Genomic DNA, 18106 nt, shown 5'->3' on the forward strand with positions numbered 1-18106 from the left:
CATTCACACTCAAGTTTCTATGAATGGTGCTTCCCTGTATAGCACTTTGCACAGGTCTGCACTGCCCACATAGCAATGCCACTTGCCCTGTAAGAGCAATTTGTGTGCATGCTGTGTGTCTTAGCAGAAAGCCTATCCCTTGTCTTTGCCTTGGTGACAAATGAGATGTTTTATGAACGAATAATACATGTATATGTGCTTAACTGTCATAATTAAGCAAACAGCATGGGGGTAGAAATAAATAAGGGAAAGAGATAGAAGAATGGCTTTTAAATGTTAATAGCTTTGATAGTACTGTCCAACAGAATGTTTTATTTTGTTTTAAAGATTTTATTTATTTATTCATGAGAGACACAGAGAGAGAGAGAGGAAGAAACACAGGCAGAGGGAGAAGCAGGCTCCATGCAGGGAGCCCAATGTGGGACTCGATCCTGGGACTCCAGGATCACGCCCTGGGCCGAAGGCAGGCGCTCAACCACTGAGCCATTCAGGCATCCCCAACAGAATGTTTTGTAATAATGGAAATGTTCTAGATCTGTGCTGTTCAATACAGTAGCCACTACTACCCACACATGGTATTGAGCACTTGAAATGTCACTAGTGTGACTGAGGAATTGAATTTTTAATTTTAATTTAATTAACTTATATTTAAGTACGTGTGGCTAGTGGCTACTATGTCGGACAATATAGGTATTGATACTAGCAGAAAGACAAATTTCTAGACTCAGAAAAATGGGAGATATAGGCTTCTCGAGCTTTTTGGCGAAAGGACCTATATGCTTAAAAAGCACTGACAAGATCTTATTCTTTTTGATGGCTGAGTAATACTCTACTACCACTTCTTTATCCATTCATCTATCAATGAACACTTGGGTTGCTTTCATATCATGGCTATTGTAAGTAATGCTGCATTGGGGGATGGGTGAAACAGATAAAGGGTATTAAGAGGTACTGATTATTCTAGTAATAGAATAAATAAGTCAGAGATGAAAAATACATCACAGGGAATATAGTCAATAATATTGTAAGATATTGTATGGTGATAGATGGTGACCATATATCATGATGAGCAAGGAGTATTGTATAGAATTGTTGAATCAATATGTTGTACACCTGAAACTAATATAATATTGTGTCAATTATATTTCAATATTAAAAAATTGCAATCACACACACTAAGTAATGCAAAAATAAAAACCATGGAGACTCCAAAGAACTTTTATTTATGTAGATTATATCTACCATTAATTATTATCTAACAAAAATAGAAATTTAAAAATCTTTCTTAGTCCATTTAGAAATAATAATAAACCCATTATGTTACGGAAAAATAACTAGATTTTCCAAAACAAAAAATAAACTAGTGAGAAGAGTGGCATTGCTTTATATTTCTGCATTTAATCTATTGGAAAACTCCATTGTACATTCGTAAGAAAAGTGCAAATATCAAGTCAATATTATTATGGAAAGGGTCACAGATCTAGCTGTAGGATAAGTAACAGCAATGGTTTACTGATACAAAATGGTTAGCTACTCCCTTCCCTGGGGCCACTCTCCAGCCCTGTGGCAGACAGGTGACTTCCTCAGCCCCAGAGCAGGTGAGAGGCTTTGGCCTCCAGGTTACCACCAGAGGGCAAGGATACAGCAGGAGGCAGAAGATAAGGAGGATAAGTGAAAGCCTACAGAGTAAAGTGTGGGACCCTCAGTCCCTGTGCAGAAAAGAATTCTCTTAGCATGCCTGAGATATCTATCCTTTGAAAGGCCTGCTTGCAAGGTTAACCCTTGGCTGGAATCTGGGAACTTTGATTTCAGAAAGGATCCCACCATTCCCTAACTGATAAGAGTTGTTTAGTATGCCTAATCAGAGTTTGCACAAACAATGTCGTTTATGCTGAACACCTGCTTTCCCTGAGAGTCTGGAATTTTGATAGTGCTAGGCAGAGGGTGCCTAGGTGAACAGTCCCCAGTAAAAACCTTGGATGCGGAGTCTCTAATGAGCTCCCATGTTAGACAACACTTCACATATGCAGTCACAATTCAGTTACAAAAAAATTAAGCACATCCTGGTGACTTCACTAGAAGAGGATTCTGGGAAGTCTCTGCCTTGTTTCCTCTGGACTTCACTCCACGTTCCTTTTCTTTTTTCTGATTTTGCTTTGAAGCCTTTCTCGAAAATAAATCATAACCGTGAGTATAACCATATGTTGAGTCCTGTGAATCTTCCTAGTGAATCACTGAACCTGGAGATGATTTGGGGGACTCTTGACACAGTCCCTTTCATTGGCCCCTGCTCCCAGAATGTCAACACCCAGGATTATATCCCACACTGCAGAGGACTAGAGACTTCTCTCTGAAGAAACTGAAAAACGAAGAGAAAAAAGGACTGCAAAGGGCAGAAACATTGCAAAAGGCAAAAGAAAGTCTCCAAATAAAACTACAATTAATGTCTTTAAAAAGGTAAGAAAATATACTGCATTTATAAAAAGTAGAATGCTATAAAAAAGAAGCAATCAGAACAAGAAAGAGCAATATGAAATTGAAAATGTAATAAAATGAAATTCTGAATCAAATGGCTAGAAGATAGTATTGACAACTTGCCCAGAGAAGTTGGAGGGTAAAAAAAGAGAGAAACAGATGAAAAACAATAGAGAAAAGATAAGAAAACTGAAGGATCAATCCAGGAGGTCCAAAATTCCAACTAAGAAAAAAAGAGAACAGCATAAAATGGAAAGGAAGAAATTATTAAGGCAAATTTCACCACACTACAAAAAACAAACGAGAGGCATCAGGTTGAAAGAGCACACCAAGTGTACAGCACAATGAGTGAAAAAAAGAATCACATCAAGGTCACCAAATCATCACATTTCAGGATACCAAAGAGAAGATTCTCAAAAGTTTCAGAAAGGAAAAACAATCCATACTGGCATACAAAACTTAATGATATCAGATTTCTTCACAGTAATACTGACAACAGACATTCCAAAATTAACTCTTAATCATTTTGAGGAAAAACCTAGAATTTCATACTCAAACTGCAAGTCAATATCCCAGCCATGAAGAAAAACATTTTAAGACATACAAGGACTTTGAAAATTTATCTTTTCTTAGACAGTAATGGGACTAAGTGCTTGAGCAAAATGACTGAGTCAACCAGATCAGGATCTAGGAGAGAGGTGAATTAGGACTATAGTTATGCACCAAACCTAGAGAAATTTATCTTCTGCTCCTATTCAGAATTCCATTTTGGCTATCATTTTTTTAATTTCATAGAGGACTTTGTGCTCTGATTGTTTCTTCCTATAGCATCCAATTCCTATTTCATGGGTACAATCTCTTTTCTTAACTCCTTAAAGATACTAATCTTTAGGGTGGTTGCAAACCTAGAAACAAACCAGATGTATGTGAAGAATGAGACCTACAGGAAGAAGACTTAAGGAAAAAAATTAAGTTGATAGATTCTTGTAATTGAGCATTTGACAGCATTTGAATACTTGGAAAAAGCTCATAGATAGAAAATTAGGTAAATGAAAAAACAATCTTTATCTTTTGGCTCACAGGCTAGTCATATTTACTTAATCATAATCATATAAAACCTAACTATTAATTCAACTAAATATTGAGATAAATGTCAACTGAGAGGATAGAGGAAGTGGAAGTAGAAGTAGAAGAGAGAGTAAAGGAGTTACATCCTCACCATAAAGTATCAATTCTCAATTTATAAAGAAAATAAAATAAATAATATCCAACTCATTTAAGTCAAGAAATAGTTACAGTATACTTTAAAACCTTAGGAGGTAAATACTAGAAGAAAAAATTTGGGATGCCTAAGTGGCTCAGCAGGTTGAGCATCTGCCTTCGGCTCAGGGTGTGATCCCAGGATCTGGGATAGAGTTCCACATCGGGCTCTTTGCAGGGAGCCTACTTCTCCCTCTGCCTGTGTCTCTGCCTCTCTCTGTGGGTCTCTCATGAATAAATAAATAAACTCTCTAAAAAAAAAAAGAAAAAAATAAAGAGTTGAAAGTAGTTGCCTCAGAGGAGAGAAATAAGGACTGAAGACGAATGAAGTGTCTCATATTTTTGTGGCAAATTTTTAAGAGCTGCTTCATTACCCTGATTATAATCAATATATTATATATTAAATTATATAAATATATTTTTTTAAGTAATTTTTTTTTTAAATTGGAGGCATCTGGGTAGCTCAGTTGGTTAAGCAACAGACTCTGGATTTCATTTCCCTCAGGTCATGATATCAGGGTGGTGAGACCGAACCTCAAGTTGGGCTCCAAGCTCAGTGCGGGGTGTACTTGTCCCTCTCCTTCACCTCACTTGCGTGCTCTCTCTCTCTCTCTCAAATAGATAATGTCTTTTAAAAAATAACTTAATGATATTTAAACTGGAAGCTTTTACAATTCCGTACGCCACGTTCAAGTACACTCAATATATTGTTTCCTCTTCACTCAGCAAGACAGTACTTGCACTCAACACCCCAACCATGAAGAAAATTCTTCCTCTAATTGTTTTAAGATCCATCTCCTTTCTTCATACTCTATGTTCTAACCACTTTTTTTGAAAAAATCTTTGAGGATGCTCTATGTACTATGAAAAAATCTTCATGACGCACGGTTGAATGGAAAAAGCAAAGGAAAAAATGGCATATATATCCGAGAAGGGAAAAATGTCAATATGTTTTGGCTTAGATACACATAAAATATCTCTGGAATGATAAGCAGTAAACGAATAATAACGCTTACCCAGGATAGTGAATTGGAGAAATGGGAATTGAGGAGATGAGGAGCTTGGGAAAGAGGCAGACTTTTCATTGTATAACTTCTTTTTTTTTTTTATGTTTTGATCTTCAACCCTATAAAACCATTGCCTACTCAAAAAATATATTTAAAAAAATTTAAGTACTACCCCTTTATCTTGCACAATTACATCCAACTTGAGAACTTAATTACCAGGCTTTTAATCATTACACAAATAAATCTATTAACTCATATTAAAATTACAAAGGTTCAGATAAAATAGAGTAAATCTTGGGGATAAGCAGAGACATATGGATTATCCTCATTTATCTCTAGGGATTTGATGATTATTTCAAAGACAGAATGGTTTCAATGCCTACATATGAAAATATAGTCTTTGCTTTTTTTTACTTCTTTAAACCTAGCTCAAGGGTTTTTAAACTTTACCATGCAGAAGAATTTCTCTCAAAGTGAGAAGACTAAATATTAAATCATGCATAATCTTTACTACACTTCAGAATCTTCTTACACTTCTTTTAACCAAAATAGAAAAATATTCAAAAAAAAAAAGAAAAATATTCATACTTTTTTAGTATTCTTTTTTTACCCTGATATCATATTATGACCATCTTTTGATTTTTTGTCAATTTTTTCTACAACATGATTAGTAATGGCTGCATTAGTTTATGTGATATTAATATATTAATGCAACATATTAATCAATATATTATATTGATCAATATAATATTAATATTATATTTTATTACTGTTAATTAATATACTGTAATATTACTACATTGTATAGATATTTTCTAGCTTAAATTATTTTACTATTTCCGTATTTTGGGACATTGAGTGTTTTCAAAGTTTCACCATCATAGGCAACATCACAACAAACAACCAAGTAACTAACCCTATATACATCTCCATTAATATTTCCTTAGAGGTAGAATTGCTGGGTCAAAATGTATCTTAAAAAAAAATGTATCTAAAAATTCAAGAATTTTAACAACTACGGTTCCAATTTTAGTATATGTGCTGCCGAAATGAGCACAAGAATTTTAACAACTATGAACAAAATGCTCTCCAAAAACCTACTTAACTGTTAATGGAAACCTAAACATAAGGTAATTAAGGGAAATGACAGGATGCTTTACTGAGTCGATCTGTGAGTCTTCAGGTACCACAGTGAATCCCCAAATCTCAAACTGCAAAATGTTCCACATGTAACATGTCAAAAAGTCAAAAAAAGAGGGTAATGAACCTTGATGTTAAAACCATACCTCTTACATGAATGTTGCAAGAAATGTAGAAGCATCAGAGAAAGAGGAAAAAGATCTCTTGGCAGTGATACATCACTGAAAAATAGCAGACTCAAGTTCTCAAAAGCCTTCTAGTTTAATGTCATTTGAAGAAGTATTTCCTGTTAGTAATTATAATATTCAAAATTATTAAAGTATTTTGTCATCACAGCCATATATTAAAGGAGAAATGTCAAAAAAGATTTTGCTGGTGCTGACATTTCGATGAAGAAAAATAAAACTTTTAATACAATGAATAAGACCAACATTCTCTGAAGTTGCATATTCAACACCGCAATTTAATACCATTCAAAATTTGGAGCCTGAATATGTAGTTGTAGGTAAAAGCAGGCCTTAAGTAAACTGGGAAAAAAAAAAATCTTTCAAAACTGATGACTCAAAACACTATGCATGAGTTTTTCTTTTATTTTTCTGCATTTTTCAAAATTTCCTTAATAAAAAAAGTGCATAAACATAAATTAAGAAAGCTCAAACTTATTATTTAGGAAACAAAACTATGGGTGTTGCATTCAAAGTGATTACCCTGATATCAAAAACCATTTTTGGATGATATACAGCCTATTATACAATTCTAGAAATCATAAGAAACATAATGTAACTTTCTTTAAAAAGAGCGATCCCAACAAATTCTTTAAACCAGATTATTCTCATAGATGAAAACTGAATAAGTCTCCCTCACCACCACAAAATGTCCCCAGCGGCAAAAGGTAAAGAATTACTGCATGTGATAGCTCACTCACCTCCCTTCTCTAAAATACATTTACAGTTCAAGGAAAAAATTTGATTGATTGCAATTAAAAAGCACCCTTGTTAAAAAAAAAAAAAAGATAAATACTTAAAGTTCAAATAAGTTACTACGAATCCTGACGACTAGGGACAGCAAAACACTCCCCAAGTCCTTTAAAGCATATGAAAAAAAAAAAAAAAAAAGGATATACAGAAAAGATGAATTAAGGGTGCTTTTTGATTTTACAAGACCATTCACAGCGACATCCACAGTTGGAAGGCAGCGGACTAAATTCCGGCACCTTTTTCTGAAGCCAGGAATTCCTTTCCCTGATGGAATAAGGGAATCCTTACGGAATAATAAAAAAGACACTCCTCAACTCAAAGTAACCAACGGGCTCCCAGGAAAGAGCAAAGCAAGCTGAAACAATGCCACGGAGAACTCAGATCTAAAAACGGAACACTGGACGTTCCGTTCTGCAAAATATCTAGGGTTCTCCTCTCCCGACTCCCACCGACGCGCACAAACGCCACCGAGATTGGGAGAGGGCCTTGCAGTGCGTACAGGGTTGGCAGAGCAACTAAGCCAAGCGTGGGCTCAGCCCGGTCCAGCAAGACGACCGGACGCAGACTCCGGCCACCGGGGGAGAAGAGCTGATGCTGCTACCGAGAGCCACCCCACCCCGCCCTCCCGGCTGGGACGTGACCGGTGTCCTAACAGACGCGCAGCTCGCCTTTCTGGGGACTCTTGGAAGGTACAAATCGCTGCCATCAACAGCCGGGCCGGGCGGGCGTCCTCTTGCCCTCCCGGAGCGGCGCGGCAGCCTCCCCGCGCGGGGACAGCCTGGAGTCCGCAGGCAGAGGGGGGCTCCCGGGTGGGCGGATTCCCCGCCTCGGTCGGGCGGGCTGGGGGGTCGGGCCGCACGCGCTGTTTGCACAGTATTCCGAAGTCTGGAACCTAGTTTGCGGTTGTGGGGGAAAGCAAACCTAAGCGAAAGAAAAGAAAGGAAGAAAGAAAAGAAAGAAAAGAAAGAAAAGAAAGAAAGAAAGAAAGAAAAGAAAGAAAGAAAGAAAGAAAGAAAGAAAGAAAGAAAGAAAGAAAGAAAAGAAGAAAGAAAGAAAGAAGAAGAAAGAAAGAAAGAAAGAAAGAAAAGAAAGAAAGAAAGAAAGAAAGAAAGAAAGAAAGAAAGAAAGAAAGAAGAAAGAAAGAAAGAAAGAAAAAAGAAAGAAAGAAAGAAAGAAAGAAAGAAGAAAGAAAAGAAAGAAAGAAGAGAGAGAAAGAGAGAGAAAGAAAGAAAAAATATACAGAGATAGATGACTCAAAACACTATCCATGGTCTTTCTTTTATCTTTCTGTACTACGAGAAACTCCTTTCATGAAGAAATCTATTGCTCTGAAATAAGAAAGCTCCAACTTATTATTTAAGGAACAAAAGGGTCAGCGTTGCATTCAAATGACTACTCCCGTGAGATCAAAAACTGTTTTTGGATGAGATGCAGCGTATTAGGCAACTCCACAAAGTACTTTTTTTTTTTTTTTTTAAAGAGCAATCTTTAAAAAGAGCTCGAGCTCGTCGGATGTTTCTCTTGAGAAGCGAGCACCACGCTATTCGAAGACTCCTCGTCCCCACGGCGCCGTGTCGCTGCCGTGTAAAGGGTCGTTAACTTCGTCGCGGACCCCCTAGACCGCCCGCACGGCGCCCGTCCCGACCCGGGGAAGAGCGCTGGGACCGCGAAGCCAAGCGACAGGGGCCGGCGAGGCGTCCCAGGGCTGCTTGCTGGCCGTCTGGCGCCTCCGCACACAAACTTGCGCAGCGCTGAAGACCGGCCTGCTGGGGAGTGACAGTCACGCGGAGGGCGAGGAGGGGCGAGGAGGGAAGCGGACTCTGGACCCGAACCCCGTGACGCGAGGATGCCTTGGCACGGCCAGGGCCCGCCCACCCGCCTTCGCCATCCCACCCACTGCCGAGAGCCCCAGAGGACGCAGCAGGGCCGGGCGCCCGGGGGCGAAGGCAGCGCTCACCGCTTCAGATGGTCCGAAGCCCGCCCAGCTGCGGTGGTCGCGGAGACCAAACTCGGCGCCGAGGCCCCGGCTGCGGCCCGGGGGGTAGCCCGGGCAGGAACCGGCTCCCGGGGCATCGCCGGCGGCCTCCACGGCACCCGCGCGCAGCCCCCAGCGCTGGGCGCACGCCGCCTCTTGGGCCGTAGGGCGCAGGGCACCCCGGCGCGGCCCCGCCCACTCCCGAGGAGGGCCAATGGGCGCGGAGCGCGGGAAGCCCGGGGCGGGGCGCGAGCGGCGGGTAGGCCCACGACGCCGTGCGCTCCGAGGTCCGAGCCGCCCGCCCGGGGCCTGCAGAGTTTCGGAGGACTCCCCCGCCCCCCACCTGCTTGTAATCGTGTGTGTCGGGTGAGTGTGGAGGGGGCAGGAACGCACAGTCCGCAAATTACGTGGGACTCGATCCCGGGTCTCCAGGATCGCGCCCTGGGCCAAAGGCAGGCGCCAAACCGCTGCGCCACCCAGAGATCCCCTTTCTTTTCAGACTTCTTGGTCCGCTGATGACCGAGCACCAGCCACAGTGTCTGGGGATGCGCGGGCACCAGCCACAGTGTCTGGGGATGCGCGGGCACCAGCCACAGTGTCTGGGGATGCGCGGGAACCATAAACAGTCCCTACTTGAAAGATCTCCCGGTCAGTCGGGTGGGGGAGCAGATAAGGAAACAGGTGACTAGGAGAGCACCTCAGGAGGTGCATTCCCAAATCAAAAGTCCTGTTTTGCAATGCGGGGGGGTGGGGTGGGGGGGTGGTATGTGAAGGTGGGGGGGTGGGTTCTCCCAGGAGAGAACTGGAAGACTGGTTACCCGGCAGTACTTGTAGCCATGATTCACAGTGGAGGACAGTGCACACATCTTTTTCATTTTCTTTTTTCCTAATGGTGACCTGATAATATGCGCGACAGTTAAAAATTTCAGTAGCATCAAAATACAGTGATGTGCAATGAAAAAAAGTTTCCATTAGCCATTGCTCCCTCCCACTCCCTCAGTTTTCTTTCCTGTTAACTAATTTGTTTTATGTCCTTTCAAAGACACTCTGTGCAGTAAATATATATTATATGCCGTGTATATATATATATATATATATATATAGTCTTCCCTCAATCTCCCTCCCTCCCTCTCTCTCCCTCTCTCTCACACCTAGTATTCTATGGAGTTTTACCACCTTGGTTTTCTTCACTTAACACTGTATTTTGGACAACTTTTATTGTTTGTGATGATTGCATAGTATTTTACCAAATTATCATTTCAAGTTTTTTTCCATTCTTTTGCTTTTCCAAACAGGGCTGCAGTCAGTAGTTATACTCCTATTTATAGCCACTTGGCATGTGAACAAATGTCTGTCTAGGCCAAATAGCTAGGTGTTGAATGCTGGATCCCAGGGTATGGGCTTTAAAAATTCTGGTAAATGTTGCCACACTGCTCTCCATACAGTGTGTTATCAAACTTAAGTTCTTTGAATTGCCATTCTGTGGATTGGCTATTCATATCCTTTGCCCATTTTTCTATTCAACTATTGATCTTTTTTTCTTTATTATTGGAGATATAGATATCTATATTTATCTATCCCTCTCTATATAAATAAAATCAGTCCATTGTGAATAAATTGCTTCTCTTTCCTCCACCTTGTCTTTTGGTTTTGTTTTTTGTATTTTTTGCAATGAATTATTTTTTATTTTCATATAGTCACACTAATTGATTTTTATTTATGTTTCTAGGTTTTTTAATCTTAGAAAGATTCTAAGATTGGTTGTCACTACCCCCAAATTAAGATTCTTCCATGTTTCCTTTGGTATGTTTGATATCTATATGATTAATCCATAATGCAGATAATCCACAATAAAAAAAATATATGTTATGATAAGGAAATAAATCAGAGCAAAGGATATGATCAGATAACTCTCCAAAGAAGGTATCCAAATGGCAAATAAGCAATAAAAAGATGCTTATATTGTCAGTAGCCATCAACAAAATGAAAATCAACACCACAATGAGATACCACTTCACACTCACCAGAATGGCTAAAATCAAAAAGACAGATAATAAATGTTGATGCTTAGTCTCTTTGAGTCACTGTAACAAAAATATCATAGCCTGGATAGCTGAAACAATGAACATTGATTTCTCACAGTTCTGAAGACTGAGAAGTCCAAACTTAAGGCACTGGGCAGATTCTGTGTCTTGTGGGGATTTGCTTCCTGGTTCAAAAATGCGTGTCTTAAACATGAGAGACATCTAGCTCTGGGAAATGAACAAGGGGTGGTGGAAGGAGAGGTGGGTGGGGGGTTGGGATGACTGGGTGATGGGCACTGAGGGGTCACTTGGCGGAATGAGCATTGGGTGTTATGCTATATATTGGCAAATTGAACTAATAAAAAAAAGAAATCTCTGATGAAAAAATAAAAAGCCTGTCTTATTCTATATGGCAGAAGGGGTGAGGCAACTCTCTGGGGTCTCTTTTAGAGGGCACTAATACCATGTATGAAGGTTCCACCTTTGTGACCTCATCGTCTCCCAAAGGTCCCACCTCCAAATACTATCATGTTGGGGATTAGGTTTCAACATATGAATTTTGGGGAAATGTAAACATTTCAGTCTGTAGCATCTGGCAAGTGTTACAAGCCAAACTGTCCCTCCAAATTCATACATTGAGACCCTAACTTCCAATGTGACTGTATTTGGAGATAAGGTGTTTAGAGAGGTAATCAAAGTGAAATGAGGTCATAAGGGGGACCCTAATCTAATATGCCAGGTATGCTTAAAAAAAAAAAGGAAAGAGATACCAGAGATATGCAAGGACACACATAGAAAAGACTATGTGAGCACACAACAATAAATGTTACTATCTGCCAGCCAAGGAGAGAAACCTCAGGAGAAAGGAAACCTGTTGACATCTTGATCTGGAACTTCTGGTCTCCAGAACTCTAAGAAAATTAATTTCTATTGTTTAAGACACCCAGCCTGTGGTATTTTGTTTTGGCAGCCCTACAAAGCTAATGCAGCAAGAATGTGAAGAAATCAGAATCCTCATACACTACTGGTGGGAATGTTAAATATAGAGTTACTGACTGTATGACCCAGGAATTACACTCCTACATATATATACCCCAAAACATATGTCCACACAAAAACCTGTACATGAATGTTCGTAGCAAAATTATTCACAAGGCAAAAAGTGGAGGCAACGCACATGCCCGTCAATTGATGAATAAGTAAATGTGATATAGCTCTATGGTGGAACATTATTTGGCAATAAAAAGCAGTGAAGGGATGATACATGCTACAGGATGGATGAACGTTGAAAACACTATGCCAAGTGAAAGAAGCCAGTCATTAAGGACCACATATTATATGATTCCATTTATATGAAATGTCCAGAATAGGCAAATCTATAGAAACAGAAAGATTCATGGTTATCTAGGTCCGGGGTGAGATGTAGGGTAAGTAAAGGCTAGGGGTATGGGGATTCTTTTTAGGGTAATGAAATGTTCTAAAATTTATTGTGGAGATGATTGCATAGCTCTGTGAATATACTAACATTCACTGAGTTATACACTTTCAGTGTGTCAGTTGTATGGTATGTGAATTATATCTCAATAAAGATGTTAAAATCAATACCCAGACTTTACTGGACATGAGGCCAAAGTATATGATCAAATATTCCGTAATGGGAAAACTCAGAGAAGTAAAGTTTGGGGAAATGATTAGCCTTGCTGCGAGGTTAATTGAAAGTCACAAAGGAGAATGTTGGCAGAGCTAAGCAAAATGGCTAAACTCATAAATTGATACAATTACTTACTGGGACAACTGTTGATGAAAGAAGCAGAAAATCTATGAGGTTATTCATGTTTGTGCCATAATCTACATTTGGGAATATATTCCCCCAAAACAACCCAAGTGAGAAAACCAATTTTCACTAAATGTTTATAGCACCACTCTTTATAATGTGAAACTAAACTGGAAATACCTCAAGAACCTGATAATTCGGAGGATGTTTATCAAAGTGGGAAGCCTGGGCTGCATTCATAAATGGGAAAGTATATCCAGAATAATGCAGAAAATAGAATTCAAATGAGTTTGGGAATGCTGATAAGTGTACATAAATAAATGTACATTGTTGAGTATAATGAAGAGGAAATATAGTATTAAATGGCACCAGTATTCCTCTTAGAAAGAAACTGTATTCATTTGGAAAAATAACCTGATAAGCTCTTTCTGGTATAAGGTGATACTCCAAAAAAGACATGGGGACACCTGGGTGGCTCAGTGGTTGAGTGTCTGCCTTTGGCTCAGCTCATCCCGGGGTCCTGGGATCAAGTCCTGCATCAGGCTCCCTGCAGGGAGACCACTTTTCCCTCTGCCTCTCTCTGTGTCTCTCATGAATAAATAAATAAAATCTTTAAAAAACTAAAAAAAAAAAAACAAACCCCAAAACAAAACAAAACAAAACAAAAACATGGGAGTAGTTGAAAGCCCCAGCAACACAAGAAAAGCTGCTCTCTCTGTAAACACTAGAGGAACTTACATTTACATTTGCTAGTGGGAAATCTCTGGTGATAGGGTAGCAAAATGGACCCTAAAGACAGGAATGTCTAATATATACATTTTAAATTGTTTTCTCAAATCTTAAAATCTCACTAATGCTGTGTGTGAATGGGGTTTTGTAGAAACTGAAGAAGAGCCTGAAGATGGGACAGTTGGAACAGTGAAAAGACAGCAGCCATGGATATAGGGACTCAGGGGAGAGAAGACAAGAAAATGAGTCCCTGGGAGAAAGATGTCAGTAATCTTGGGAAGGACTCTGAACACCCAGATTGGATGTTTGGGGCATTCTCCTTGAGATTACAAAGGGAAGGGAGGCTCTGGCTGACATTTGCCTTACATAAAGGATACGAAAGTAACATGAAGTAAATGCAGGTGTTTTAAGTTTATAGCAGGCTTAAGTGTATGATTTTTTTTTTTAATTCTCATTTGTTCTAAAAATATTGATCCTTATCCACAGACTAAAACAGAATGAATGGATCCTGGCTAAGCCTCTACTGTGGCAAAAATCTGGGGGAAGATTTTTTACATGTGTAAATTTTACATGTTCAAGTAAACCCTGGATAATGGCTAGGGGAATGGAAATGAATGTGTAAGATGGAAAAATGTATACCCTTTCTCTTTAGCAGTAAGGAAGGCCTGAAGGGGGGTAGTTAGGCTGTCCCATTATAGAAACATTGTTTTATGTGTTCTGCATTAAAGTGTTATTAGAGTAAAAATAGGATCAAATATTCAAGAACGCTGGTCTGTGCAAAAAGTTCAAAAGAACTAAGGTGTAAATGACTCTCAGTATGCATGTTGAGGTTCTTAATTGGCTAACTCCACAATTCATGACTTTCACTGACTTAGCCAGAGGCAGGTTACTAACCAGGCCTAATTTACAGATGGCAGGTCTGTGGCAGAGGGCCTAGAGGTGATTTTCCCAAGGTTATAGAGCAAGCCAGAGGGTGAGCCGAAAATAGAAGTGTACCTCACACTGCCATGCAAGCTACATGATAACTTGTGTACTGTCCGCAGAATTGAGGAGTCAATGTCCTGGAGAGGTTAGCCTAGTTTTATGGCTAAAGGAGCTTTCCTCAACAATTGCAAAATGCTACTTGACAACAGCAAATGACCTACTTCATCTTGTAAACAGTAACATTATAGACAAAATTAAGCAAAAGTGTCAGGAAAAAAATTTACTTTTTTGACCATAGCAAATTTTGAAGCTACTATTTGTATAATGTGTAGTACTGTGGAGCTGGTTGTCCTCTTCCTCTAAAGACTAAACTTCCAAATGATGACTCTCAACACTCTAATACCAGCAAGCTTATGGGATCTGGCTGACTGCCTAAACATTTTCAGAAGTGTAGGATTTTTCCGGATTTCTCAAAGGGTAGGATTTTAGGCCTCAGTGTTGACATTCTGTAAGTTTCCTTACTAAATGAAGAGAATTAGAAAGTACAATGGGATAGTCAGATAGTTAGAGCCATAAGGCTTAGCCACTAAATTTATGCCTCTTGGGTTACCCAGGCTATGAAAGGATTGCTTAGCCAGCTACTATGCTGCACCTGAGCTACCGTGCTCCTATTTTCAGGAAAAACAACAAAAGCTAGTACCACTGTTAGGTGACTATTCTCTAGAGTAGTTTTTGACATTGCACTGATCTAGTCAACAAAAAGCTTTACAAATTTATGTCTTCAGGAGTGTTGTTAATCCCATTCCCAGTTTTTAGAGTGGGTTCTTCTTGACGATTGCTGTACTGGATTAACACTTATGGGCCAGCTCTAAAAGAATATCACAAATGATCACAGACTATAGACCTGACTGCCAGTTTCCTTCCCATCACATGTGAGGCTGCACTTTTACTGCTTTAGCTCAGTGCTTCAGTCTCCTGCCTTCTATAAGACCCTGACCAAAAAGATAAACTCTGTACAATAGAAAAAAGAAAGTGATATATCTGGCAACTATTTCTCAGAGAACTCTCATTTCATTGTTAAGAGTGGTGGAAGCTAGACCCCTTTCCATAACATAACATCCTATCTGAAACCATCTTACAGAGACCCCATAAAAAGCAGGAAATGACAGAACTGCCTGAACAAAATGTAGATCAAAGTGTCCAGGATAAAATCAGGATTATTAGAAATGTTATCTTTTGCAGGAAATATTTTATTAATGTATTAAAAAGGCAATTACGGTGAGGTGAAGGGAAAATCCAGACATCCAAATTTGCATGAAATTTTTTTGCTCTTTCAGTCTCTTTTAGCATAAATATTTTGGCTGCTTCCAGGTTGTTTTTTTCCCCCCTTTTAAGCAGCACAGTGATATAGGTCAGGATTTTCTGAGTTATATTAACATAAATAGATAGTTTAAATACATTTAGTGTGGGAAGTGGATCTAGCATTATTCAGAATACCTTTTGAGTATTTTTGGCCATTCTGTCTAAATTCTAGCTGTACACAGGATTTGTCTCTGCTCACTGAAACAGGTAGCCTATGTTTCATACAGAAGAGCTCCAAAGAGCCAACAGTGTACCTGGGTCACCCCTTTGCTCACTTTTACTCCTCCTTTCTCAGTTGGACCTATACTCTTTTGTCCAGTTTTGTTTTATTATGAACCTTCGTTTAGCCATTTCTGTATGCAGAGTTCCAACATATGGACTATTTTATTTGATTTCACGTATTTGTCCATTTTTTCACAAAGATTTCTGTCCCTCCCGGAGACATAAGTATCCACTACCCTTCTAAGGCTGCAATTGAATGAGGGAGATAGCAACCATGACAAACACAATGTAAGAATATATGAAGTAAGTGCTAGAGGTAAGCTTTGAGGTTCAGAAAGACTTGTGTTCAAACCAGCTCTGCTATACACTAACCAAGTGACCTTGGTTGAATTATTGAACCTTACTGTCTGTTTCACCATCCAGGAAAAAGAGTTTGGCAGTTCACTTTCAAGATGGCCCTCAGGATCCTGATATTCATGCGCTTATATAATCCCCCTGCCTCAAATGTGGGCTGGACCTAGAGACATGCTTTTAAAAAGTGAACACTACAAAAGTGATGGGATGTGACTTCCATTGTGGGAATTCAAAAAACTGACTTCTGTCCTCCTGGCTTTTCTCTCTTACCTTCTTAGCTTATGTGCTTTAATGAAGCAAGCTGCCATGTTAGAGAGCCCCACGTGGTAAAGAATGGAGAGAAGCCTCCAGCCAACAGCCAGCGAGGAACTGAATCCTGCCAGCAAGCACATAAGTCAGCCTGGAAGCAAATCCTTTCCCAATAGGGGCTTGCAATGACAACCATAGCTTGTCATGGTTGGCTGCAGCCTGTGATGTCAGGGACCAGGCTAAGCCAGCCTGGACCTCTGACCTTGTGGAAACTATAAGATAATAAATGTTGTTGAAACCCACTACACTTGGGGGGGGGGTAATTTGTTATAAAGTGATAGATAACTAGTACAATGGGATAACATGTTCCTTGAAGAATTATCACAGGGATTAGAATGTATACAAGGATTAGAAGAATGACGATAATAATAATGACAATGACAACAGGGGATCCCAGCTAAGCTTAAATTAAGACGCAGAACCTGGTGGAAATGCTGCTATTGTAAAGTTATTTTTAGTGCTTTAGCCTCCTGAGAAGTACAGGAGAGAATAAAGTATGAAGAACAGGGTATCATATTTCTCAATCAGGCTCAGACTATGTCTGACTCTGATAGAAAGGGGCTTGTGAGCAGAACTAGAAGTAGCAGGTTTGTGAGAGCCAGTGAATAAGAAACATTGAGTGGGAGCCCAGGTGACGGAGCGTCACCAAGAACTGGGGAGAGGATCATTCTTCCACTTCTGTTCAGGTTGGAGCATGGCTACAGCAATAAACAGAAGTCAAGGGATAGTGCAATTGTTCAGCTCATACCTTGGGAGCATGGAGCATAGGACCCTTGGCAGGAAAGAAGGGATCTCATGAGGGACACTGGCCACAGTGGAGGTGACCAGGCCCTCCTGCTTCTACTGAGACTGGCACATAGCTATTTCTGTTTGTGGTTGGTGAACAGTAAAAGAGACTATGGGAAAGGAGCATAAGCACACTTGATTCTGGGCAGCCTCTGAGAAGGAAAGCTGAGGACCTATGTCACCATAAGCCAGGGCAGTGGGTTATAGGTGTCTTAGAGGACATGCAGAGTTCTGACAGGCAAAGAAAGGTAAACAGACATTCTAAACTAAGGGAACAGCCCATATAAAGATTCAGAGCTGTGAAGAGAAGTCATTTCTTTAGGGAAAAACAAGTAGTCCTGGGTGATCAGGGAAAGGAGTACAAACTAGTTAACATCTCCTATTCTGGGGGATCCCTGGGTGGCTCAGCGGTTTAGCGCCTGTCTTTGGCCCAGGGGGTGATCCTGGAGTCCCGGGATCGGGTCCCACGTCGGGCTCCTTGCATGGAACCTGCTTCTCCCTCTGCCTGTGTCTCTGCCTCTTTCTCTCTCTCTCTCTGTGTCTATCATAAATAAATAAATAAATAAATAAATAAATAAATAAATAAATAATCTTAAAAAAAAAAAACTATTCTGGCTCTGATTTAGTTTCTAGACCAGATTTTGGGTGTTGGTTTTCCTTCGCAGTCTTAGAAATTACTGATGACCTCAAAGAGCTTTTATTTCTGTGGTTAATATCTTTTGAATATTTACTGTATTAGGAATTAAGGCCGGTAACTTAAAAAAAGAATATTTAGTTTGAAAGCATCT

General features: G+C 39.8%; 1 protein-coding gene across 2 annotated transcripts; it reads left to right on the forward strand.

Moving 5' to 3' along the window:
• Window positions 1-548: 548 nt before the first annotated feature.
• LOC119877174 lies at window positions 549-17818 on the forward strand. Of its 2 annotated transcripts, none has more exons than XR_005372591.1 (2): window positions 549-896; window positions 16502-17818. XR_005372591.1 is itself a non-coding variant. In XM_038561789.1 (2 exons), the coding sequence occupies exons 1-2, from the start codon at window positions 8706-8708 to the stop codon at window positions 16646-16648; spliced, it is 642 nt and encodes a 213-aa protein (XP_038417717.1). In that variant the 5' UTR covers window positions 8040-8705; the 3' UTR covers window positions 16649-17818. The 2 variants fall into 2 exon arrangements, 1 of the variants encoding a protein (XP_038417717.1); XM_038561789.1 differs by lacking the exon at window positions 549-896 and adding an exon at window positions 8040-9200.
• The last annotated feature ends 288 nt before the right edge of the window (window positions 17819-18106 follow it).

Source organism: Canis lupus, chromosome 17, assembly GCF_011100685.1.
Source record: "Canis lupus familiaris isolate Mischka breed German Shepherd chromosome 17, alternate assembly UU_Cfam_GSD_1.0, whole genome shotgun sequence".
Classification (NCBI taxonomy): domain Eukaryota; kingdom Metazoa; phylum Chordata; class Mammalia; order Carnivora; family Canidae; genus Canis; species Canis lupus.